A 23188-nucleotide genomic window follows, 5' to 3' on the forward strand; every position below is an offset into this window, starting at 1 on the left:
TAAATCGGAGTAAAGAAAAGCCAGCCCCTTGCATTATCTATTGAATGATCTGTCCTTACAATTATGAATTATTTTGACAAATTCAATCAGGAGAAAGAGAGAAGAGAAAACAAAGTTACAGCAAATACTACTTACAGTGAAGGGGATAATCAAGCACTCCACATGTTGTTCCCCCCACTACGTACCTTAGTTATTGTCTGAGGATAATTATGGCTAAATATGGGGTGGGCCGCTTTCCCTAATTGGGGGCTACCCGTCAACGCTAAAAGGTTCGGGTCCGATGCAGGTGTAACTGAGAGTATCGCCAGAACTGCATCCGTTCTCACCCTCCACTTCCTAGTATCTATCTTTTCCATGTGTTGTTTACCCTACGACTTAGCGAGATATCGGGCATGACTCAGTAACCTACTTTTCTTGAGTAATCACCATTATTGCCGGAGACTCTATTCGTTAGAGTCTCCTCCAGCCTGCCATCACCTTTGGCTTTGGTCATCGGAGCTGAATGGCCCTGCATCCAACGTGGTCAACACCATTACATTTTCTTCTCTGTCACGGATTAGACCGCTAAAAGGTCATGTTCGGTTTCTCGTCCAAACGTCCAAGGGACCATGAAGAGCTTGCCGATCTTGACAGGAGCGCCATCCCCGAGAGAAAGGTTTGTTTATCTAGCAACCCTTGTTCTCACTTCCATGACTCTGCCACTGACATCTGAGTATGTAGAAGCACCGTTCTCTAGCTCTCCGCACGTCCCCGCACTGTTCCCAGAAGCCAACATTTACCGAAGCTACCAGAGCTATCGCTGAGTTAGGTTTATCTACGTTGACACCCGTGGAGTCCTCAGATGATGACGATGGTAATGACGGCCATAGAAAGCACGTGCATGCCGGCTTGACACATAGTAAGGGGGAGCTGCCCCACCAGGCAGCGCATTGTCACGCTTCCAATTCGGCAATGGATATAGACTACGATAGAGATATGCTGCCGTCGATCGGTGATCGCACCCATTACCCATGGCCAACTAGTGCGCGCGGCAATGAGGATATCCAGCCATCGCCAATCCCTCACAGTCTACTTAATCAGTATCTGACCATCAGTGAGCGGCATGCTGCAACTTCCGCGTATGGATATCTTCCCCCAACGACGAGCGACCATGGTTCGACGTTGTCTACATGTCACCCGACTTCTCACGACGCAACCCCATGTTACTCGGATGCCCAGCGCCTCCCCAGCCCAGTCAGTGATGGTGAAGATGCGATGAGAAGCATTAAAGACACTACGAGTGACGTGGATATGACCTACAACCCGTCTCGCCCTGCTTCATTTTCTCCCTCCACATGGTTAGGGACGGAGCGGAGCTCGCCCAACATGCAGGAGACCATGCCGCCAATGGACAGTGCGAGAGGTATGCTGCAGGAACCCAAGTCAAAGAGCGCGTCAAATAAGAAGAAAATCACTATCTCTATGGGTTACCGAGCCGACTGCGAAAAGTGCCGGTGCAAGGTGCCAGGCCACTATAGTCATATCATTCGTGCCTGATATGTCTTACGATTCACCACAATTATCACGATCACCGTCACCTGTACATTATTACGTTGTAGATACCAGGATTGGAACGGAGTTATCGAGTGGGTAATGAGATCCATCGTACATGAAGTCGTTTTCAAGGCGTTCGGGAAGGTGGGGTTGACTTTGTCCAATTTACTATTAAGGTGGCAATGGGCTTGTGTATAACGAAGTTTATTTCAGAAATGGAGAAAACCATGAAGTCTGGATGTGATGTGCTGGTAATCTGGGTAAAAAAGAGACCCAGTCAAGTGGAATACCCATCTTCCGACAAGTCGTTCCGAAGCGGCTGACCTAAGCGACTCTATCCGACGTACGGAACTGACGCATTCTCGCGATCAGCTACGATGAGGCTTTATGTAGCACCTGCATGATAATCAGCTTTGGTTGAGCTGGTAAACACTGTGTTTGTCGCGCAGATACTAATGGCCCGAGGGTGGACAAACCGCGTGTACGGAGGCCATGTTCCCAGGGAGATTCCTATTAGCATTAAGGTGGCCGACTCCAAATGATAAGATCGGATCTCCACACTTTTTCTTCCCCAACCTCGGCGGAAGAAGCCTTAGCCGATCTTCGTTGCCGGCAGTTGATGGCAAGCTCTCAAGGGCCATGTCCACTCTTAGAGGGCCCGCTCCCGGAATTTTGTCCGGCAACCCATCCTTCATTCATATAAATGTTCTTCTATTTCTTGTTTCCCCGGAATTCAGCTTGTTGTGCGCGTTGAAACCCACTACAGTCTATCATTATGGCATCTCCAATTCCCCAGGGCCTCCGCCAGGTCCTCCAGAAGTCCCCCAATGACATTGTCATCCTTTCCTCACTGCGTACCCCCGTCACTCGTGCGAAGAAAGGCGGTTTCAAAGATGCCTACCCCGAAGAACTCCTCGCCAATGTCCTCAAGGCGACCCTTGAAGCGAACCCCAAACTCGACCCAGCCCTGATTGAGGAAGTCGCTATCGGCTCCGTTCTCCAAGAGCTCGGCGGTGCAAAGGCTGGCCGTATGGCTCAGATTCACGCAGGCTTCCCCCACACGGTTCCCTTCCACACAATCAACAGACAATGTTCGTCCGGTCTAGCTGCTATTACCGCGATCGGCAACGGAATCCGGGCAGGCGCTCTCAACATTGGTGTCGGTGGAGGAATGGAGTCCATGACCCGGAATTACGGATCTCGCGCTATCCCCACCGTGCTGTGGCCCGAGCTCAAGGAGTCGCCGTCGAAGGACTCTCGGGACTGCATCATGCCTATGGGTATTACCTCCGAAAACGTTGCTTCTCGTTACGGTATCTCGAGGGAGGACCAGGACGTATTTGCCGCCGAGTCGCACAAGAAGGCTACTGCTGCGCAGAACGCTGGTCTGTTCGACTCCGAAATCGTGCCCGTGAAGACCCTCTCCTTTGACCCTGAAAACCCCGATGCGCCCCCGAAGGAAATCACCGTCACAAAGGATGATGGTGTCCGCCCCAACATCTCCGTCGAGAAGATGGCCAGTCTGAAGCCAGCCTTCTCCCCGACTGGTGCTAGCACCGCCGGAAACAGCTCGCAGGTCAGCGACGGTGCTGCCGCTGCACTGCTCATGCGTCGTTCCACCGCGACCGAACTCGGACTGACATCCTCCATCAAGGGCCGCTGGGTCGGCACCGCTGTTGCTGGTTGTGCTCCCGATGAGATGGGTGTTGGACCTGCTGTTGCTATTCCCAAGCTTCTTCAGCAGCTCGACATGAGCGTCTCCGATGTTAACATCTGGGAGATCAACGAGGCTTTTGCCTCCCAGGCGCTCTACTCTATCCGCAAGTTGGGTATTGACGAGGCCAAGGTCAACCCTAAGGGTGGTGCTATTGCCATCGGTCACCCGCTCGGTGCCACTGGAGCTAGACAGCTCGCCACTCTCCTGCCCGAGATGGAGCGTACCGGCCAGGAAGTCGGTGTTGTCAGCATGTGCATTGGAACCGGTATGGGAATGGCTGGTATGTTTGTTCGGGAGTAAACTTGTAAAAATTAATGGCCAACTTTAATATGCTATGAGCGAGCGTATATGCATGTACATATAGAATGACAGTTTCAAGGTATATATAAAAGCACGCACACCACCATACTACGTAATCCATAAAACCAATATTTTATCTCTTTATTTTTCGTGTAATCCTAATGTTGAATACTAGCCATGCGATGCCAAGCCCGGACTACAACTCACGTGACGGGGTGCCTGGATGAACCTCCGAACGGGAATCATGAAACTTTTCTAAAGGTGGCTGAAGTCCGCAATTCGTGTCACACCACAGCCATGCGTCCTTCATTGCGGTTGTTAAACCTGGAGGTATCGTCCCTCCAGGGCTCTCGGACTCTCTACGTCTGCTCAGTTTGTAGACAAGAAGCACGCCCACGCCCATTGGTCGCCCGGCAATTCCTGCGCAATGCGTCCAACGCAACCCCGATCACCGAACGAGTGCGCCGCAAGATTTGGGGTACAGACAACCCGCCCGGCCTGAAGGATCCCTACGGTGGAGAAGGTGTTCTGGAACGGAAATTCAAGAAAGACCAGCCTGCTAGGCAGGAGGAGGAGCCGGAGAATCTCGCCCAGACCTCAGAACAGACTCAGGTCGAGAATGAAGCGGAGCTCGCTTCCGCTGAGGCGTATGAGCCTGCAACTACATGGGAAGGACTTCAGCGTGTGGGTCACTTGGGCAGGTGGTCCGACTTGCCTCCCTCTGAGGCCGACGCTTATGAATCGTACGTTTTTCTATCGTTTTTGGAGACCTTAGGGTCATAACCAAGTCAAGCTGTTTATGCCGGTCAATGGGGAAGGAATACAGGCAGATCCTGACTAACTGTCATGTAGGTTTATGCTCAAGAAGAAAGTCACCAAGAAGGGCCAACTGTCGTTAGCCGCCCACCAAGCGGCAGTCGAAGTTAGCCTGATGCACAGTCTGAACAAGCCTTTGTCGAAGGTCTGCGATGTCGTCGAGCACGATAAATCAGTTTTCAAGATGCTCTGGAAGTGCAAGATCCAGCCCGGCGAGTGGAAACAGGCCGTGGTCTATCCTAGCAAGGAAGCCGAGAAGGCTCTCGTTTATATCTTCGAACAGATCGGCGGTCAGCCCGAGTCTGCCGTTGCGGAAGAGACAGCGGAGGAGGTCGAGGAGGCCGTTGATGAGTCAAAGTGGGAGGACCTCGTTGCGGAGGTGAATGATTCGAACGTTCCCTTCTTCGGATACGCCGATGTTCGGGACAAGGGCTTCCTGTCTCTCTCATTGAGCGACCCTGCTACGAAGTTTGCTGTAAGTGCTTCTATCTATCCTAGCTAGTTGCGTTGCGCAGTTGTTAACTTGCCCGTGCTATAGTTCCTGAAGCGGTTCTCTCAGCTGAGCGGCCATTACCTCCCGGATCCTGTCGTTCACTCGGTTGCCACGGTCGGACAGGTAGTTGAATACGTCCAGTCGGTTCTTAACCCCAAGCCTAAGAAGCTGGCAGATTACCTGGCCAACAGCCAAGGTCTCCAAAACCTGCCCAACGTCAAAGTCTTCGCCAAGAAACAGAAGCCAATGGATAGGGACGAGGAGTTGGGCCGGAAGAAGGTCATCGAGGCTGAGCTTCGTTCCAGAGGGCTTATTGAGTAGGTTGCCGATCCGACCTGAGCCCATTGTTTAGTCACTGTTCTTGTAGCATGTTAATTGCAGGATATTTTGTACTATAGAAATGAAAACCTTAGTTTATCTCATGTTACTAATGTAACTATACATGTACAATTCTTATCTAGCCAAAAATGTAAAAGATGTCAACATTAACCGGTCCAGTAGCCGATATAAGCAGCCAAAGCAAACCCATACGCCGTCGAGACAATTGCGCTAAAACGAATCACTTCCTAGAGCCCGCAGGAAGAGTAAAGCCTCTAGTCATAAAATCGGCGTTATTCATTTTGCCGTCTTTGGAGTCCTTCGTGAAAAGACTATCCAGGTTCTCATTCAGACCCATCATCTTCCGTCGCTTCTTCTTCTCATTCTCCTCCTCCAGAACCCGAGCAGTCAGCATCGCCGTCGCCGCATGCTTAATGCCATTTGACGCACTAGGCTTAGGGGTAGACGTATTGCTGCGGCTCGCACCCTCGGTCTCAGCAGAATCCCCATTAGCCTGCTTCTTGCGCTTCTTAGACCCTGGCGCCTTCTTAAGCGAATGCGTCAACCCCTGCTCAGCCAATTTCTGCGCCCGCGCCATAAGCTGCTGCTTATCCTCGCTTTTCGTCGGTAAAATAGGAATGACATTCTCCTCCGTATACGACTCATTGCACTGCAGACACTTATCGCCTTTCAGCTGGCGCACCGCCTCTTCGGAGAATACATGACCGCAAGGCACAAGATAGACGGCCTTGACATTCGGCCCGAGCTGCTTAGCAGTGACCGGACAGATCCAACCTTCTTGCTTGTCGAGCTTAGTCGAGGGGTGTTGGCTTTGTTCGGTGTCAATCTCGAATTTCAGCTCGACCACGTCCCGGAGCCCCTTCACTCGTCCACAGAGGATCTCTTCGCAGTCGGCTTTGGAACTGATTCCTTCGATTTCTTCGCCGGGAAGGAGGAATTTGAGAATCGCGTCTTTGTTATACATGTTCCCGACGCAGTCAGCCACAATCGGTCGCATTAGCGGCTTGTGTGACAGTGGACATGTCTTCCAGTAGTGTTCCTGGAGTTCGCGCTGGGCTTCTTTCACTTGAGCGGTGCTGGGGGCGCGCGCAGCCTCGCGGACGAGCTCGCGGCGGGTGGGGATACTATGATAAAGCTGTTAATATTTCTTCATATGCATACACAAACGAATGAAAGCGGTATACGCACCTTCCACCGTCATTACCCATCTTTCCTCACAGTTCACTATAGAAGAAATCCAGATGTTGAAATGCGGTCTTAGAATGAACATTTATCGGCAATTTCGCCACTTTGATAACGGCGGCTGACTAAGAGAGGATCCGCCCCAGATTTAGTTTAGTCTAGAATCGCATACAAGCTAAAGGTGGCCAGAAGCTCTCTCCGCATTTGTATACGACGTTTGTTCGGTTCACCCGCATTGGCGCGATAAGAAGCTCAATGCTCCCATCATGATACTGCCTCAGGGATCGCTGTTCTTCGTGAGCTTGGCAGCATGCTCGACCGCCGTGGTTGCGGCGAGTAATGACGGCTCCGCACGTCCTCGGGGTGTTGGGCCCGAATGTGAGTTGGTGTTCTTTTATTGTTTTCTTGGGTTGTTGAATTGTTGTTTGGATTGGGATTGCTGTTTTTGTCGTGGTAGCGTATTGTCTGGGGGTTACTGTTGTGTTTTTGTTGCCTTTTACTGGATTATCTCGGATATACGGGGCTAACATGGTAGTGTGTTTGATTGATTAGTCGCGAAGTTCTACAAGGACACCGACACATTTACCTGCATTTCGCACCCGGCTATCAAAATCCCCTTTTCCGCCGTTAATGATGACTACTGCGATTGTCCGGATGGTAGTGATGAGCCCGGCACTTCGGCCTGCGCTCATCTGTCCCGTAATTCGCCGTTGACGGTCGCTGATCGTCCTGGGAGTAATGACCTCGATCTGACGCTGTCTCTGCCCGGGTTTTACTGCAAGAATAAGGGCCACAAGCCTTCTTATGTACCCTTCCAGCGGGTCAACGATGGGATCTGTGACTATGATCTATGCTGTGATGGAAGTGACGAGTGGGCTCGCGTCGGAGGCACAAAGTGCGAGGACAAGTGCAAGGAGATTGGCAAGGAGTGGCGGAAGAAGGAGGAGAAGAGACAGAAGTCGATGACGACTGCGTTGAAGAAGAAGAAGGAGCTTCTTACTGACGCTGGAAGGCAACAGAAGGAGGTCGAGGAGAACATCAACAGACTGGAGATCCAAATCCAGGGCCAGGAGATCAAGCTCAAGGATTTGGAAGCTGACCTGGAGGAGATTGAGAAGCAGGAGCGGAGCAAGGTGGTGACGGGTAAGAAGGCAGGCAAGGTCAATGTGCTTGCTCAGGTGGCCAAGGGCCGGGTTGAAGAGCTCCGAACCGCCTTGGCTGAGGTCCGTAAGGAGAGGGATGAGACTCGCTCCCGCATCAAGGAGCTAGAGGAGATTCTCTCCAAGTTCAAGGTCGAGTATAATCCGAACTTCAACGACGAGGGTGTCAAGCGCGCTGTGCGTAGCTGGGAGGAATATGCTGCCAGAGGTACCTCTGAAGGCCTGGAGAACGCTGCCCGTGATCGTGATCTGGATGAGATTGTTAAGCCTGACGATGACAAGTCTGGTGTCAACTGGGAGCAATGGGAGAATGAAGAGGATGGATGTGAAGCTAATCTTGGTATGTATTTTGCTTGTAGGATTCCGATTGTGGAGACTAACTGTAATTTAGTCTATCAGCTGGCAGCCTATCTTCCTCCCTCTCTTGTAAATTTTATTGAGGACAAGGCTCTTGCCATCCGTGGTTTCCTCGAGCAGAACGGCATCCTACCTACGAAAGACGAGGGCTCCGCCTCCGAGTCCAAGGCAGTGACTGAGGCCCGTGACGCCGTCGATGCAGTCCGCAAGTCCATCGAAGATTTGAAGAACCAGGTAAAGGATCACAAGGAGGACCTTGATACGGACTACGGTGTGGGATCCATCTTCCGTGCTCTTAAAGGTGTCTGTATCCAGAAGGATGCCGGAGAGTATACATACGAACACTGCTTCTTGGATCAGACTAAACAGATCCCGAAGAAGGGTGGATCAACAGCCCGCATGGGCAACTTCGTTCGCATCGGATCTGTCACTATTGATCAGCTCAACGAGTCCGGTGAGATCGTCCCCGAGGAGAGAATATCTCTTGAGTATGCCAAGGGACAGACCTGCTGGAACGGTCCTGCTCGGTCCACGAGTGTCGTCTTGCAGTGTGGTGAGGAGAACGAGATCCTGAAGATTGCAGAAGACGAAAAGTGTGTCTATTCGATGCTCGTCAACACCCCTGCCGTGTGCCCAGGAGGAGAGGAAGACGTCCATGCAGCCTCGGGCCGCAAGGACGAACTGTGATGTGACATGCTAGTTCTGCATATATATACCGAGTTTCTCCAAGCATTCTTGTCTTTCCTTTCCTGTTTTAGCCCTCTCGTCGAGCCCACTCCTTGTCGCTTTGTATTCCTTGAATAGATCTCTGCATGCCCTGAACAGATTACTGGGCAAGGCTAAATAGATAGAGAGATAGCGTGAGCGAGGTAGCTTTAATGGAATGCTTCTAGAGGAGTGACACTTCTGTTTCTGTTGTCAAACTTCTTTTCTTGGTCTAGCTATCTTGGGCTTTCTATTGGACCGAGTGTGGCTCGTTATATCTTCATATATAGTAGTAGAATCAGCAAAGCATCCATTGATTTGCCGAAGCTAGAAGACTCAAGCGCTAAATGGTCAAGGAAGAAGAATAATAGGGTTGACTCGGGCTAATTTACAAGGCTACAGTTACTGGGATCCGGTTGTTGAGCGAATGTTTGAAGAAAGCAATAAAGCTCCTGCAATGAAATTAGAGAGAGCTCAAAGAAGATCAACTTGCAAGAGCAATTGTATATCTTGATAATGCACAATTTTCTCGGAGATCGTTGAGTAAGGTGTTTGAGGCCGACGTCGTGAGCATCTCTGTATGAATCGGAGCCCTTGTTCGACAAGTTCCATCAGGACGACATTGCCCCACAAATGGAATGGCCTTGCATGCCAAGATTATACAGGTATGTTTCCAATATCCCAGATTCAGTGGGTAAAGCCAGCCCAGCGTCTCGCAGTCAATTTTACGGAGGTTATGGGGGGTATCCAGCTGCGCTCACCGAGTGTTGTCCTGCCTCTAGTATATAGCGATTTAAGGACCAAAAGTCGACAACGATCAAAACATCAAGATGGGAGACACCCTCAGTGATGATAGGGGGTTAGATATGATCGCCCGGTTGACCTACTGTGTACTCTGTACAAACACATTTCGATAGACTTGCCCAAGCAAAACCAATCAATGGCTAAGAAAAGAGTTTTCCGAGGTGATCAACCTACTATTGATATGCGCCCCGTATATGATTGAATAGGATTGGGTTGCCAGAGTGGGGCTGAGATCGATAGTTCTGTAACTGATTATCCAATCGTCGTGTGCCTACGGAGTATGCAGATACGTACTTCTATAGATCTCGCCGATCAGTCCCAGCCTGACAGAGCTATATAAGCCACCAAAATCTTTCGTCCCATTCCCCCCTGGCCAAAAAAGACAACCAAAACCTTTCTCTAGCTAAAAACCCTACTCTGTCGAATTTCCCCATTACAAACCACCATGAAGATTTCATACGCCTCTATCATGATGCTGCTCTCCATGGCAGCTCTTGCGATTCCCAATCCGGAAGCATACAGCCAAGATCGGTCCGCACACGCATTAAACATGCTTGAAGCGCGGAAGAGCTGTTCCGGCCAGAGACAGCATGCTGATAAATGCTCGGGCAAGCGTCTCGGTCCGATGAACAGTTTCCACAACTGGTCAGACATCAATCGCCCCCTGATGACTTCCAGTACACTAACTTTGTACATACACAGCAAGAATATGGATGGCAAATGCTGCGCGTTAAACAAGGATGGAAGCGGTGCACTGGATGTGAGTAGGGGCCAGGGCCGTGAGGACTGTGGGTTTTGTTTCACAGGAAAATGCAAGGCATAGATAGCAGTATATAACTTCAGTGTATGCTTATTAATGAATGTTCAATCAAGTATTTACGATGAATGGGTTGACATCTAGATCGGTAATTGCGTTGCGGAATCTTACACTGCTTTGGCCTAGCCGGAGGTAAGGTTCAAACCAAATCCTCTCTTGTGGCACTCAACCCGGTACAGTATGTGATTATTTAAACCTTCTCGAAACCCTACGTGAGGGGTACAGTCAGGAAACTAATCACTCCTTGTTGGACCAGATCTGACTGAGCTCGGTTCTTACTCAGAACCCTTTCAAACTATCATATTTCGGAGTCTCACCATGGAAGACGAGATAGCAACGATTGTGGTTGACACGGGGTATATAACCTTTCAGTTTCCATTCGCATGCAGAACAATATCCTATATTCAATCAAGCTAACTAATATCTAATATAGATCTGGCTTCAGCAAACCTGGGATGATAAAAACATTGCGGTATACTGTCGAGACACTGGATCTGGTTGATAGTCTCAGGCGCGTAACTGCAGAGGCCTCCGTATCAAGTATAAATAAATCCGCCTGTAGCTTTGCACTGTAGCCTCTTCACTCCATATGCCTCTCCCTCAGATTATATAGTTAATGGACGGCGTTTAAGTCGATCCTCCGCCCACCTGGCAAATTACCAACTGTGGATAACCTTCACAACTGCGGAAAGATGAATCACCCAAGTCCTCGGCCGTTGGTTGGACTGAGAAGCGTTCAACGTATGATTCTCCGAGATAGATTCTCATAATGAAGCGAAGTCCTTGGAGCACTTGTTTCCCTCCCTTCATCCGAACATTGGCCCGGCCACGCTCTTCGTCCTGTCGTCCACTAATTCCCTATCGGCGCGCAAGGTCACTCCACAGAACAGCCATGCTCTCATCGAAATGGACATCTACCCCACGAGAGTTTCCGACTTCGGGGTTCGAGTTACTCGACACATCGTCAAAGATTGAAGAGGAAACATTGCCAACGTATTCTCCCGAAAAATACTATCCGGTCCAACAAGGAGAGGTTTTCAACGACAGGTACCAAGTGCTAGCCAAGTTAGGCTATGGGGTAACCTCGACCGTTTGGTTTGCCCGTGACTTGGTGTAAGTTCAATTTAGAAAACCATCTGCGGCAGGTTGAGCCATTCTAAGCCCTGAGGATCTAGTGACTCTACATATGTCGTACTGAAAATCTACGTGTTGGGTCAAGAAAGGGAGCATGAACTCAATGTTTACAAGCACATTGACTCCATTGAGACGGATCATCCTGGCAGGAAGTTCATTCGAAAAATGCTCGGTTACTTTTACGTGCAGGGCCCCAGCGGCCGTCACATTTGTCTAGTTCACGAACCACTTGGGATGAATGCGAATGAGTTGTTGCGACATATCCCTGGCCGGACAATGACACTCGAAAGCATGAAACCTGCCATCCGCCAACTCCTTGGGGTCTTGGACTTCCTGCATTCTGTGGCTCGCCTTATCCATACCGGTACTGTTTGCCTTCTCCAGTGCCCCATCTAATGCATAGAACGATGGAACTAAAGTCGAAAAAAGACATCCAGTTAAAAAACCTACTTCTTCCCACGCCTTCATCATCTGCACTTGCGGATTTTGAAGAACGTGAAATAAAGGTTCCTGCAGCAAGGAAGATCCTCAAAGACCGGACTGTCTATACAACGTCGCGCTTTCCTGCAGGAGACGGACTCCCATTGCTAGGTGATTTTGGAGAAGCCCGATTTGGCGACGAGGAAAATATTGGAGATATCATGCCAGACTATTACCGTGCCCCTGAAGTTATCTTGAAATCAAACTGGGACTACAAGGTAGACATCTGGAGCGTGGCCATGATCGTAAGTGCTTGATGCCGCTAGGTTTATCCTGTTTATGAATTGATCAGTTTCTCATCATATCTCTCAAGGCCTGGGATATTGTCAGCTCTCAAACCCTCATCAGAGGTGAAACCAGGGACGGCATCTTTGATGACGGAGTCCACGTTGCTGAACTGGTTGCGTTACTCGGCCCTCCGCCACAGGAGTTTCTCCAAAAGAGAGAGCTGAGCTCGGTATTCTGGGATGAGCCTGGTAAATGGAAAAACTTGGTCCCCGTTCCTGACCGAACCCTTGAGAAACTAGCTGTCAACATTCAAGGCGAGGATGTAGAGGGCTTTCTGCGGTGGTTGCGATTAGCCTTACAGTGGAATCCCGAAGATCGCCCAACAGCCCTCGAGCTCCTGATGGACCCATGGCTGATGAAGGGGCTGAATCTGAGGAAGAAAGAACCCAAGAACTCCGAGCAAAAGACCCAGGTCTAGTATCTAATATAATGTATAACAAAAAGAAATAGTAAATTCCCTGGATTGTATAACCCGGTTCGTAGAGCTGGCGGTACGCTATATCATTCTATTAGAAGATAGAGGATTTATTCCTCCTAGCCTGAGACGATATGCCGGCCCCAGACGTCCAAGAGGGGTCAAAATCAGTTTTTGACATCTGCAATAGTGGTCAACTGACTAGTTTATTTACTGACTATTATCTCCTCACAATCGCCTTCTGGAGGCTCACTGTAGATTTTGATGTCAAATAAGTAAACTCTTAGGCCCTGTGTAGCAGCAATTCCCCCCCCTTTGTGGACTTGGAATAAATCCTTGACACAATTGGAAAACGATATGTCGGTTGAAAAACACGTTGAGTCGTTTACACTATTACAACCAGCCTGGGGTTATAATTACGCCTCACCCCTTGGATATATGTCAGAATCTAGTCAAGATGGAACAGTTTATCCCAATTTATGGTGTATTCCGGATCAATAAAGTGTCTGCTAAGTACTTCTGTATCAAACTGCGCTAATGGTGGATATCAATCTAAGTAAAGGAATCCTCTAGGATATCAACCGTTAGTGAACGTGCATTCCTATTGCTAACATTGATTCCACCACTATAAGAACCCTTGGTCAGACTTCCTAAACTCTTCAAAGCTTACTGACAACACCATCCACAATCGTCACCACCTCCTCAAACTTGGTAAAAGTAGGACAATGCCCAGTCTGAACCTCAAAAGTCTCAACCTCTCTACCCTCCTCCCGCATCGTCTCCACAAACCACTTCTGATAATCAAACGGCACATTCATATCCTCGGTAGCATAGATATACGCCACCGGAATCTCCCTCCAAGCACACCGCTCCACATCCTGATACATAGTCTTCCCATTCCACCGCAGCATAGCAGTAACATAAGCATCAGTCTCCTCGTCGGACCGGCCAGGCCCAATAATCAGTTTCTTCGGGTCCCGGCTCACAGTACTGTAATCCTCGGCGATGTCAAACGCAAGCGGAATCAGATCCTCATGTCCGAATCGCTTCACGACGCTCATCATGGACGTGTTCTCCGTGACTGCGAAGCCGGACATGTAGATTAACAGGACGACACCGCCGGTTTGGCCCTGTTGCTTCCGGGTCTCAGCGCCTAGACCCACCAGGGCGTTGGTGCCTACTTGACCGCCGTAGGAGTGCATGAATACGACTACCTCCTGGCCGGCTTCGACTAGGCTTTTCACGTAGCTGCGGATGAAATCTGTGTCTGTGTGAAGATCTGCGTTTGGGGGACGGGTGTCGCTCATGGAGGGTAGGCGGGGGATATGGACTTCGTGGCCCTTGGACTTGAGGGCGGAGGTGAATTCGGCGTAGTGGGCTGGGGTGTGCCAGGCGCCGTGGAGTATGACGATGACAGGGTTGGAATTGGGCATTTTGTATCAGGGTACTGATGACGTTTAGAGCTGGAGAAAGAGAGCAACCAAGAATAACTGAAGCAGAGGGGCTTCGGAATGAGGTTATATGGTAAATAGGTTGTGGAGAGTGAGGCGTTATGGGGTTGGAAACTTGGGGTACGGAGTCTCATTATTTACGTTGCCTCATGTTCCTGGAATCATGGCAAGGCTGATCTCAACAGCTCCCCACGAGACGTGATCGGAGGTCCACTAAGGAGAAAATGTAATAGAAATACACCCTTAGTGCAGTCGCTAAGACTAGTGTGACCGTCGGTCTTTGTCCCATTGATTAGGTGCATTAGGCTGGGAGGGAATGCCAGGATGAGGTCAGATTCTTTGTTTCGAAATATACCAAGAAGTATACCCGCTACGGTAGTCTATATAGTTTGGAATAATTAGAGTTTGTAGATCTACTACAGGGCATCAATACAACAAAAGACAAATATAACCACTATTGGGTTATTATGTATACCTTAAATATAGAGGTCCGAGGCTCAAATACATACAATCCAAGTGGAGGAGGCGCTTGGATTCTTCATCGAAGGCCCGGGCGTCCAAATAAGTCGGGACGATTTAAATCCCTCGCTAGGCCATTTAGTGCCACGCTTCTCAAAGCCACAAAAGATATGTTGGGGGCATTGGTAGGCAGACACAGATATTATTGGTGCTTAGATCTACTGGCTTCTACTGTGTAAATCCCGGGTATCACCCGTGAATCCAAATTGAAGTCAGATGTTGAGAAACGTTGTGGTCATCCACCTTGGCCCAGTGAAATTACTACCTATATACCGTCTTCAATTACTATGATGCGGCTCATATTTGGAATGGAGAACCTGACCCTAAGAAGAATGTAACATGTAATCTCATGGTACTTGAGGCTACTGTATATACTAATGCATGAGTTTCACTCCGGAACGTGCAGCCAAGAAAGTTAACCCATTAGCTCAAGACTCCAAGCCCTAATATGGAGTACTATGCCCACAGCTAAATATCGTCGCTCGTCGCTAGTAGTAGCTTATGTTTATTATTGCACGAAGTTTAGTTGTTTTCTTAGTTGAGCTGGGTATGAGTTCTGGCTTGTGAAGTGATATCAATCGAGCGGTATTCGCGAAGAACTTGCAGATTGCACCTTCGAGGTTGTCGCTGCGTTGCTGGAGAATGTTGGATACCCATCCTTGTCTACCCGGTTTCCGGCGACGTGGACCCTATCGCGCAAATTTGCGAGTCAGGGTTTGCGAGACTAGACTTAGCCATTTCTCAGGGAATCGTAGATGACGTGGTATAAACTTTCAGGGGTTAGCACGGGGTCTTTTATATTGGAATATCTGTGTAGTGTCCTTTCGACCCTCAAATTCGACCCCGGATATGCCAACTATTGATCATTCCGGGCTCTGAAACCATCAAGACGTAACAACCACGATACACGCCTACATACGGCTTGTTATTCGTACCTCTCCATAGGAATGAAGATTTATGATGTCCTGGTAGACCGTGCATTCCCAGTCGAGTAGCAGTCATGTGATCAATTCGGGGGCCTTTCAAAGCATTAGATATGTAACTCAAACAGCGCTTGATATTGTTGGTAAAACGCCTCTTTATATTGAATTGTGGCACAATTGTCCATTAGATTCCTCTGTTTGCTCATCTGATGCAAGGTAACAAACAGTATTGGGGTCTGATGTGTTCTGAGGCCAGTGTTCTGTTCCTTTTGGCTCTGAAGTTCGTTGAATGTGGAAACAAATTGTAATACCCATCCGATATCATCGCGGCCTTGTCAGTCTTGCATTCAGACTTAGGAGAAAGGTTAACCTTTTAACCACATTCAAACTCTTCTTGACAACTATTGAGTAGGTACTTGCGGAATGGATCACCACTAATAACGATACTAATTCTTCGTAAAAGAGTTCGAATAGTGCAGCGCTAAGGTTTGTGAGTCGCTGTGTCAGTATTTATTCTAGGTCCTGGACGAACTCATCACATTCGAGGTGAACAGACCGGCTTAACTTAGTCATATTTGACGTGTTGATGACGGAAAGCCGTACACCCCCAAAGTATATGACCATTCTCTTGTTGCGACCTAACACTTTCAGTATGGAACGTGTTGATATTGTCTTCGTGTTAGTTGACATGGGTTATGGATCTGTGCTCCCATCCGTGATTCTTGAAGCCCCGCTCACGTCGCCCAAAAGAAGCAGGAGACTCCGGAGTGAACCCGATAAGCCGACGCCGGAAGAGACCATTCACCTTATATAGAAGCTATATAATTTTCCAGGCTACAAGCGTCATGTATTGGTTGGTTAAACATCACCACCACCTCAACATCCTCCGTCATGGATACCCCTGGGTTTGCAAGCGACGTCCATGCATTGGTCTATACCACAATTCAACCAATTGATCGACTTTAGTTCGTTACCTTCATGAGGCTGCATCTGCTGATGTTACCGTTGTCTATTTCCCTTGGCGAAGCTTGGGAGAGTCGATATTGGTTCGAAATGGAAGGAGTCTCCGGCCGGGCGACGCCAGTTCCTATACTACCTGTGTAGAATGTATAGTAGAAGCACCTATATATAAAAATCATCTTGTCCAACGTGGGAACAATGGGCCGTTTGCTCCCTCAACCATTCATCTACTTCAGTCAAATTTCCCATCATGGCCACATCTACTAGTATCTCAGCAGCAAACCTCTTCGACGTATCCGGTATCGTGGCTGTAGTGACCGGTGGTGGCAGTGGTAAGCTAACCACAGGAATACTACTCTATGCCCTGATCAAGCGAGAACTCACAGAAATCTCCACCAAGGCCTCGGTCTCTTCATGACCAAAGCATTAGCCACCAACGGCGCAAAGAAAGTATACATTCTCGGACGAAGAAAACCCATCCTAGACCAAGTGGCCTCAGAACTGGTTAACTCCCCCGCTCCCAAAACCCTAAGCATCCATCCATGCAGCGCTTCTAACTTCATCCTTAGGACAGAGACATCGTAATCCCAATCCAATGCGACGTAACTGACCAGTCATCTCTCAAAGCCGCAGTCGCCCGCATAGAAGCAGACACCGGCTATATCAATCTCCTCATCGCCAACTCCGGTATCGCCGGCCCATCCGGCAGCGTCCCGCCCGGATCAAGCATCGCCGAGCTCCAAGAAACGCTATACAACATCCCAATGCAGGATTTCACCAACACGTTTCACGTGAACTGCACTGCGGTGTTCTACACCACCATTGCATTTCTAGGCCTGCTAGACGCAGGGAATAAGAACGGCAGTTACAGCAACGGACGCAGCCAGGTGATTGCAACGAGCAGTATCGGGAGCTTCAACCGGCGCATCTCGGCTGGGTTTGCCTACAGCACAAGCAAGGCTGCCACGACAATGATGATGAAGGTACTGGCAACTTATTTGGTGCCGTATCGGATTCGGGCGAATGTTCTTTGTCCTGGGTGTAAGAGACTCCTTTTCCTTTTTCTAATAGCGAAGTTAAAATGGGCAGAGTATTGACGAAGATGGTAGTGTTCCCGACTGATCTGACGACTGATTTGTATCAGGGGAAGAATCCTACTGAGGAGGGGGCGTTTCCTCTGGACCAGATTCCTGCTGAACGAGCGGGAACGCCGGAGGATATTATGGGACCGCTTTTGTATTTGGCGTCGCGCGCGGGGGCCTACTGTAATGGCAACTGTGTGCTTACGGATGGGGGTCGGCTGAGTGTTACGCCTGCTACCTATTAGATTAGAGCATAGAATTGGATATATATCAGTTTGGTGGTAGATTATGAAATTGAGAGGCTGGTTGATTCGATTTGCTATGTTATAGATAATTATTAGCATGATAATAGCTTTTCAGGACAGCCTTAATTTGCCTATCTAAAACGTCGAGTCCCGTGGTTGATCAGCTATTGAAGGAGATATCTGGGTAGATTCCAGTATCATTGGTAAATAAATGAGCTCAATGTCACCCAACCCGCAGATGAGTGCTTTTATAGAGAGTATGGGTAGCCTTAACTGAGCCTAGCTGAAGAGTGATCATAATAAAGGCATTTATGCTAGAATAAGTGACGAAGAAGTTTCTTACAGAAGTTCTCTTCCCAAGAGGTTTAATACTCGGGTAAATTTCTAGAACAATAAGCATAGTGTACCATATTAGACCCCCTTCTTGAGTCTTTCCAATATCCACAAAACTAAGTAGAGTCTGACTTTGAGACGGAATTGTAAAAGTGACTATCAAGCTTCCTAGAATGTAAAATATTTCGAGGCGAAGCTACCCTGGTTCTTCCCTCAAGCTTTGAACTTGGTCCTGAATCCATTCTAATTACAGGTTTTATACCTTAGACACCAGTGTTGAGATGATTTCAGGTAAATCCTGATTTCTGCGCCTACAGGCATAAAACTTTTACCAGGGTAACAGGCCTCTTTAGCAGAATTTATTTATAACTCGTTGATCGCGTTGCATTACATCCGAGAGTCTACCTTTGCATCACTGACCAAATACATAGCAAGCACTGTTTGATTCCACTGCCACTGAAAACCTAGCACATACGCACTCAAATTTCATATAAGACAAAACTACACCGGCAAAAGAACATACTAACATCCTCTACACACACCTACACTCAAAGAACAAGCAAATAAGCACTACTCAGCACGAAAGAAATCTTCAGAAGCAAAAAAGTATGTTCAAAAAGTAAGCCGAGAAGTAAAAGATAAAGCCCTCATCATCACCATCATTCATACGCGCATTTCCACCCAACTTCTATCCCCGAGGAAGATAAGTAACAAAGAAAGAAGGAGAGAACACTGCACTTCATCCCATCCTCACTGGTGCCGCTCGTCGATGGATAGAAGGGAAGTCACGGGATCATCGTCGTTTGCGACATGGTTCTTGTCTTGAGGATTGTTGGATCGGTGTCAGGGGTGATGCATTTAGTGCTGTTGTTTCATGGTTAGTATCTATATCTCATCTCTAGGGGGGTACTAGTAGGTAAAGTGGTAGGTGCATACCTTGCAGTCGCTGCAAGAGCAGGAGTTGCAGTTGCCGGAGCAGCAGTTGCAGCTGCAGGGAGACATGGTTGTGGAGGGATTGGTATGAACTGGATAGTTCGAAATAATGAAAGTCGTAGAGTAGTTTGGTATTTGAGAGAGTGGTTGTCTGATTCTAGCAAGGTACTCAGGCAAGGGAGGACATGAGTGAGGTTTATATATCCTCAGGATACTGCCGATCAAGGCCTCTTTACTACCCAAGGACAGGATACAGTTCAGAACCCCCACCAATACATCAACGCCCAGCAGCCACGCATGATACTAAACGTCTGCTGACCAGGGTAGCAAAAAGAAAAGGAAAGAAGCCAAGGATAACAAAAAAAAGCAGGTTATTACACCCGTAACAAGCATGGTTGGACATAGGTAGACAGGTACCCCCACCATGGCAGAAAGTTTGCTTCCCTACTATCGGAGCATTTAAGTGGACTAATGCTGGTATTAGTGGAGTTTGATCGGGGCGCTTGCAGATACGACGATCTGCGTTGTTTTTCTTTTCTTTTGGTGACCCTCCTTCGCTGAGGTCATGGGAGCTCTCTATGGAGGGTGAAATAATCATAGATCGGCAAAATGTACGACGGTTTTATTCGATTCTAGGTTGCCTTTTGCTCGTCCGTTGAGGAACGCATGGATGCGTTGCCTGAGCTATTTGATTACGAGGCTACAGCATGTAACTGTCTATCCTATTCTGTCGGAGTACAGGACGGACTGTGTTGCTCTGTTGGAAGGTCTTCCGTCATGCCACGTTGTGGGTGAGAGTGGGGAGGTGTTGGGAAGTGAGGCAGCTAGTGAGAAGCTTTTGCGCTGCTCTTCTTGAGGGATTTGATTGATTGACAGCGTTACTAATATTCTTTCATTCATTTTGTCAAATAAGTGGAGCTAGAAAACTTGGATCCTGGTAGTTATCTAATGATGTATGGGTTGTATACTTTATGCATGTCACACATGCGTGGCTTTGTCTTGAAGGTGGGGGAGATGGAATCCCGATTCTGAAGCTAGCTTTTGAGAGCACTGCCGTAATGGAAGTAAGTCAAAAGATGAGAGAGATGGAAAGCTGACTTATCGAGGTAAATTCTAAGAACTTCAGTCTTTGATCACTGCACATGAACATAGATAGGGCCTATCCTTCACTCCGAGTTGTATATAGTAGCCGTCTCCTCTTACCTTCAAAGAAGAAATGTAAAGTCTAAACACCGTGGGAACACGATAATAACTGAATACAATTTGATCCAATTATTAGCCTTCTCTGCCTTGAAGTTACTGGTCCACCACTCCGGTGAGGGTTACATGGCACTTGCACTGGACCTCCACCAAGAAGCCTCGTAGATATGAGTTGCGTTACGCGGAAGTATGTCGTCCGCTGAAACGAACCAACCGACGAGAAAAACGCCGAGGAACGATTTCAAACCGGCCCACGCGCGGGTGCCGCAGGAAAAGAAAAGAAAACGTTACGTTGGTGAATTATGTAGGAAATATTCGGTCTTTTCCGATTTAAAGTTGGAATGGGGGCATGTTCGGAGGGTAGGAGTAGGATAATCTGTTGATCGAATAGCAGGCAACGACGATAGCAAGATCATACAGCAAGAAAGGGAGGAAATATTATATGCATTTCTTTCAGAAGTTACAGTAGATATTCTCTGTATCAAATTCATATCACGTTGGTCTCAACACCGTGATCCCATGATCCCGATGAACCCCGCCTTTTTGGTGCCTGAGGATGCCAAGTCAGTCACGATACTCTGCATAACCCTCAGGAGATGAACGCTTCAAGATAACGCTTAGTCTGAAGGGGAGATCAAAAGAATCTTCTACGTTGGGGACTACTGCCAGGTACTCTCAATAATGAGGACAACTCAATTTATTCTTGCTTGATTTGAAGCTTATCACTGTACTCAGGCACACAAATGAAACCCCATCCCTGCAACCCCGATTCCGATGTTATGCATGATCTTCCCACAGCGAGTTAAGCGACGTTTCACTTATTTCTAAGGGGATAAAGCAGTCAGTCACATCACTGCTACCAAGGTAAACCATAGATACAGCACACTTACGGGGCACTGGCACTGGCCGGAGGGGCACTGGCAGGAGGCGCCACAGCTGCAACCGTGATCAGAACCTATATGGGTCGATGATTAGCAAAGTCGCATTCCTGTACTGGAAATAGAATAGCAGGCCTAAACTAGTATTCTAGTCGAGGAAAAATCAAAACTTGGGCAGGGAAATGCAGATGGGCGAGAAGCGAGGCTATGGAATAACAAACAACCCCGCTATTACCCCACCAATAACGGGAGAAAGGAAAGGACTGAGCTATTACTAACCCATGGTGTATTGAAGGATTGTATTTGGTGTCTTTGAAAAAAGATCTAAAGTGATCGTTCTCGTAGGCAAGTGATTTGGAGGAGACTTGAGAGAGAAGTTGGGAGAGCGAGGCGGAGGGTTCGTATTTTATAGGTGAAAAAAGGGTAGTTCTAGCCGCGGCGACGGGTGCGTCTCTTTGATTGCATCAAATCCATCGCCCCATTAGAACCCGCTCCCCTCTCAGTAGGGCGCGTGGGCATGAGCCCGTTTCTGCATGATGATTAAACAGCTTAACATACCCTTTTAATCGCCCACTGACCACACCAAACAGTTATCTGCCCGTATACCGAGATTTACACCTCGTGGCTTGAAAGATCCCCAACACTGGAAACGGGAAGGCATAGATACAAGGTCATGATTAGTAAAGATCAGTCATTGCTTGGCTATATGCAAATAATCAAATCCTACACAGGGTTCTCTCTACAGTTCAACATCTCGCCAACATGCAGAATGATATGATCCACCGCATCTCTTGCTTGTGTGGAAAAGCGAGGCAAGAGGTTGTGCTCGGGGCAGACCCCGCTGTCCTCAATTTGTGTCACTGTATGGCGTGTAGGGCAATAACAGGGCAACTATACGCTTCATATCATCTCCTACGGACTCGCCCATCGAATATTGACCGCTTCTGCGAATATAGACAATCCGCCAGCACAAGCCGATATTTCTGTAGGACCTGTGGCGCCCATGTATTTGCGCATCTGAAGCATACTGGACAGTACTTCGTCGCAGCTGGACTGATAGTGGAGGGGTCTCGTCGAACCAAAACCATCTGGCACTGGCGAACGAGTGATACACGGGATGGCGGTCTGACCTCCTTTCTTCCCGGTGAATCCAAGGAAACAATGTCCGCATGTTGGCTTGAACTCAGCTCCAACAACCAACCCGGCTATTCCGCCGAAATACCGCCGGCGGACGACAAGAGTCATAGCTTACGAGCTCGTTGTCACTGTGGGGGCGTTGCATTCTACATCACTCTGCCAGACTCCACTTCCTTTAAGCCATCCTCCCCATGGCCGGACCTGTTAGTTCCCTATTATAAGAGCTCATCAGAAAACGCCCAAGATGTGAAATGGTGGCTTCGAGATAGAAACACCAAGTACTTAGCTGGAACCTGTGCCTGTCGATCATGTCGACTAGCCAGCGGATCCCCTATTCAAACGTGGGCATTTATTCCAAAATCAAATATTGTCAACGCCAGTGGGTCACCTTTGGTGTTCACTGAAACTACGATGCAGCGGTATGAAAGCTCACCCGACATCTATCGAGAATTTTGCAACCGCTGTGGTGCGACGATCTTTTGGCACTGTAAAGAACGACCGCTAGTAATAGACGTGAGTGTCGGGTTACTTCATTCCGACAGTGGCACCAGAGCTGAAGAACTATTGGAATGGCATACTGAGAGAGTGAGCTTTGCGGAAATGGCAGTGGATCAGCAGTTGATGCAACGGCTGGAGTCTGGTTTGAAAGCGTGGTCGGAGAAGCAGAAGATATGCGAAAAATGAGGGCTCTACTAATGAAAATCTTGCAAATGTTCATTTGGAATCTATATTCTTGTGGATTGTTCTCGTATATGTTGTGTTAAGGTCTCTCTCTCTCTCTGTGTAGACATTCTGGTACTGTGGGCAAGCCCACCTTCACCGCCTACCCAAGGAAGGGAGCTGGCAGGCAAAAAAAAAAAAAAAAGAAAAAGAAAAAGAAAAACGTAAAAATGTAGAAAGTCCCGCGTGTTTCGTGACGCTGCAACTAGCCGTCTTCTTCACATCGATCGTGTCGCCTTTACATTTCTGTCCTTTTTATTCGCAACC

General features: G+C 48.3%; 11 protein-coding genes across 11 annotated transcripts; 8 read left to right on the plus strand and 3 right to left on the minus strand.

The window, feature by feature from the left end:
- Window positions 1-249: 249 nt before the first annotated feature.
- On the minus strand, window positions 250-514 carry F9C07_113 (uncharacterized protein; the record flags this gene model as incomplete). The annotated part of the gene is made up of 2 exons (XM_071507596.1): window positions 250-336; window positions 410-514. The coding sequence occupies 2 exons, from the start codon at window positions 512-514 to the stop codon at window positions 250-252; spliced, it is 192 nt and encodes a 63-aa protein (XP_071365414.1).
- Window positions 515-574: 60 nt separating this feature from the next.
- F9C07_114 (uncharacterized protein) lies at window positions 575-1536 on the plus strand (the record flags this gene model as incomplete). The annotated part of the gene is made up of 2 exons (XM_041289062.1): window positions 575-655; window positions 721-1536. 2 exons carry the CDS (start codon window positions 575-577, stop codon window positions 1534-1536), a joined length of 897 nt encoding a protein of 298 aa, XP_041141730.1.
- Window positions 1537-2308: 772 nt separating this feature from the next.
- On the plus strand, window positions 2309-3550 carry F9C07_115 (putative 3-ketoacyl-CoA thiolase; the record flags this gene model as incomplete). Its single annotated transcript, XM_041284432.1, has 1 exon — window positions 2309-3550. The coding sequence occupies one exon, from the start codon at window positions 2309-2311 to the stop codon at window positions 3548-3550; it is 1242 nt and encodes a 413-aa protein (XP_041141729.1).
- Window positions 3551-3727: 177 nt separating this feature from the next.
- F9C07_2199077 (ribosomal subunit 39S-domain-containing protein) lies at window positions 3728-5348 on the plus strand (the record flags this gene model as incomplete). The annotated part of the gene is made up of 4 exons (XM_041289061.2): window positions 3728-4293; window positions 4403-4841; window positions 4905-5176; window positions 5321-5348. 4 exons carry the CDS (start codon window positions 3728-3730, stop codon window positions 5346-5348), a joined length of 1305 nt encoding a protein of 434 aa, XP_041141728.2.
- Window positions 5349-5418: 70 nt separating this feature from the next.
- On the minus strand, window positions 5419-6406 carry F9C07_117 (Rtf2 RING-finger-domain-containing protein; the record flags this gene model as incomplete). The annotated part of the gene is made up of 2 exons (XM_041289039.1): window positions 5419-6322; window positions 6387-6406. 2 exons carry the CDS (start codon window positions 6404-6406, stop codon window positions 5419-5421), a joined length of 924 nt encoding a protein of 307 aa, XP_041141727.1.
- A 54-nt stretch (window positions 6407-6460) lies between these two features.
- Window positions 6461-8584, plus strand: F9C07_2199079 (protein kinase C substrate; the record flags this gene model as incomplete). Its single annotated transcript, XM_041289059.2, has 4 exons — window positions 6461-6474; window positions 6562-6758; window positions 6933-7880; window positions 7932-8584. The coding sequence occupies 4 exons, from the start codon at window positions 6461-6463 to the stop codon at window positions 8582-8584; spliced, it is 1812 nt and encodes a 603-aa protein (XP_041141726.2).
- A 1267-nt stretch (window positions 8585-9851) lies between these two features.
- F9C07_2227011 (uncharacterized protein) lies at window positions 9852-10229 on the plus strand (the record flags this gene model as incomplete). The annotated part of the gene is made up of 2 exons (XM_041289058.2): window positions 9852-10051; window positions 10109-10229. The coding sequence occupies 2 exons, from the start codon at window positions 9852-9854 to the stop codon at window positions 10227-10229; spliced, it is 321 nt and encodes a 106-aa protein (XP_041141725.2).
- Window positions 10230-11115: 886 nt separating this feature from the next.
- Window positions 11116-12543, plus strand: F9C07_2058570 (U4/U6 small nuclear ribonucleoprotein PRP4; the record flags this gene model as incomplete). The annotated part of the gene is made up of 4 exons (XM_071508613.1): window positions 11116-11336; window positions 11399-11721; window positions 11787-12082; window positions 12151-12543. The coding sequence occupies 4 exons, from the start codon at window positions 11116-11118 to the stop codon at window positions 12541-12543; spliced, it is 1233 nt and encodes a 410-aa protein (XP_071365415.1).
- A 463-nt stretch (window positions 12544-13006) lies between these two features.
- F9C07_2278607 (Alpha/beta hydrolase fold-1) lies at window positions 13007-14303 on the minus strand. The gene has a single exon (XM_041284428.2). The coding sequence runs from the start codon at window positions 13971-13973 to the stop codon at window positions 13200-13202; it is 774 nt and encodes a 257-aa protein (XP_041141723.1). The 5' UTR covers window positions 13974-14303; the 3' UTR covers window positions 13007-13199.
- A 1836-nt stretch (window positions 14304-16139) lies between these two features.
- On the plus strand, window positions 16140-17793 carry F9C07_1003558 (uncharacterized protein). Its single transcript, XM_041289056.2, has 4 exons — window positions 16140-16725; window positions 16794-16897; window positions 16963-17434; window positions 17503-17793. The coding sequence occupies exons 1-4, from the start codon at window positions 16644-16646 to the stop codon at window positions 17718-17720; spliced, it is 876 nt and encodes a 291-aa protein (XP_041141722.1). The 5' UTR covers window positions 16140-16643; the 3' UTR covers window positions 17721-17793.
- Window positions 17794-21511: 3718 nt separating this feature from the next.
- Window positions 21512-22956, plus strand: F9C07_2134121 (Mss4-like protein). The gene has a single exon (XM_041284431.2). It carries the CDS (start codon window positions 21827-21829, stop codon window positions 22883-22885), a length of 1059 nt encoding a protein of 352 aa, XP_041141721.1. The 5' UTR covers window positions 21512-21826; the 3' UTR covers window positions 22886-22956.
- The last annotated feature ends 232 nt before the right edge of the window (window positions 22957-23188 follow it).

This window comes from Aspergillus flavus, chromosome 1 (assembly GCF_009017415.1).
Source record: "Aspergillus flavus chromosome 1, complete sequence".
NCBI lineage: Eukaryota > Fungi > Ascomycota > Eurotiomycetes > Eurotiales > Aspergillaceae > Aspergillus > Aspergillus flavus.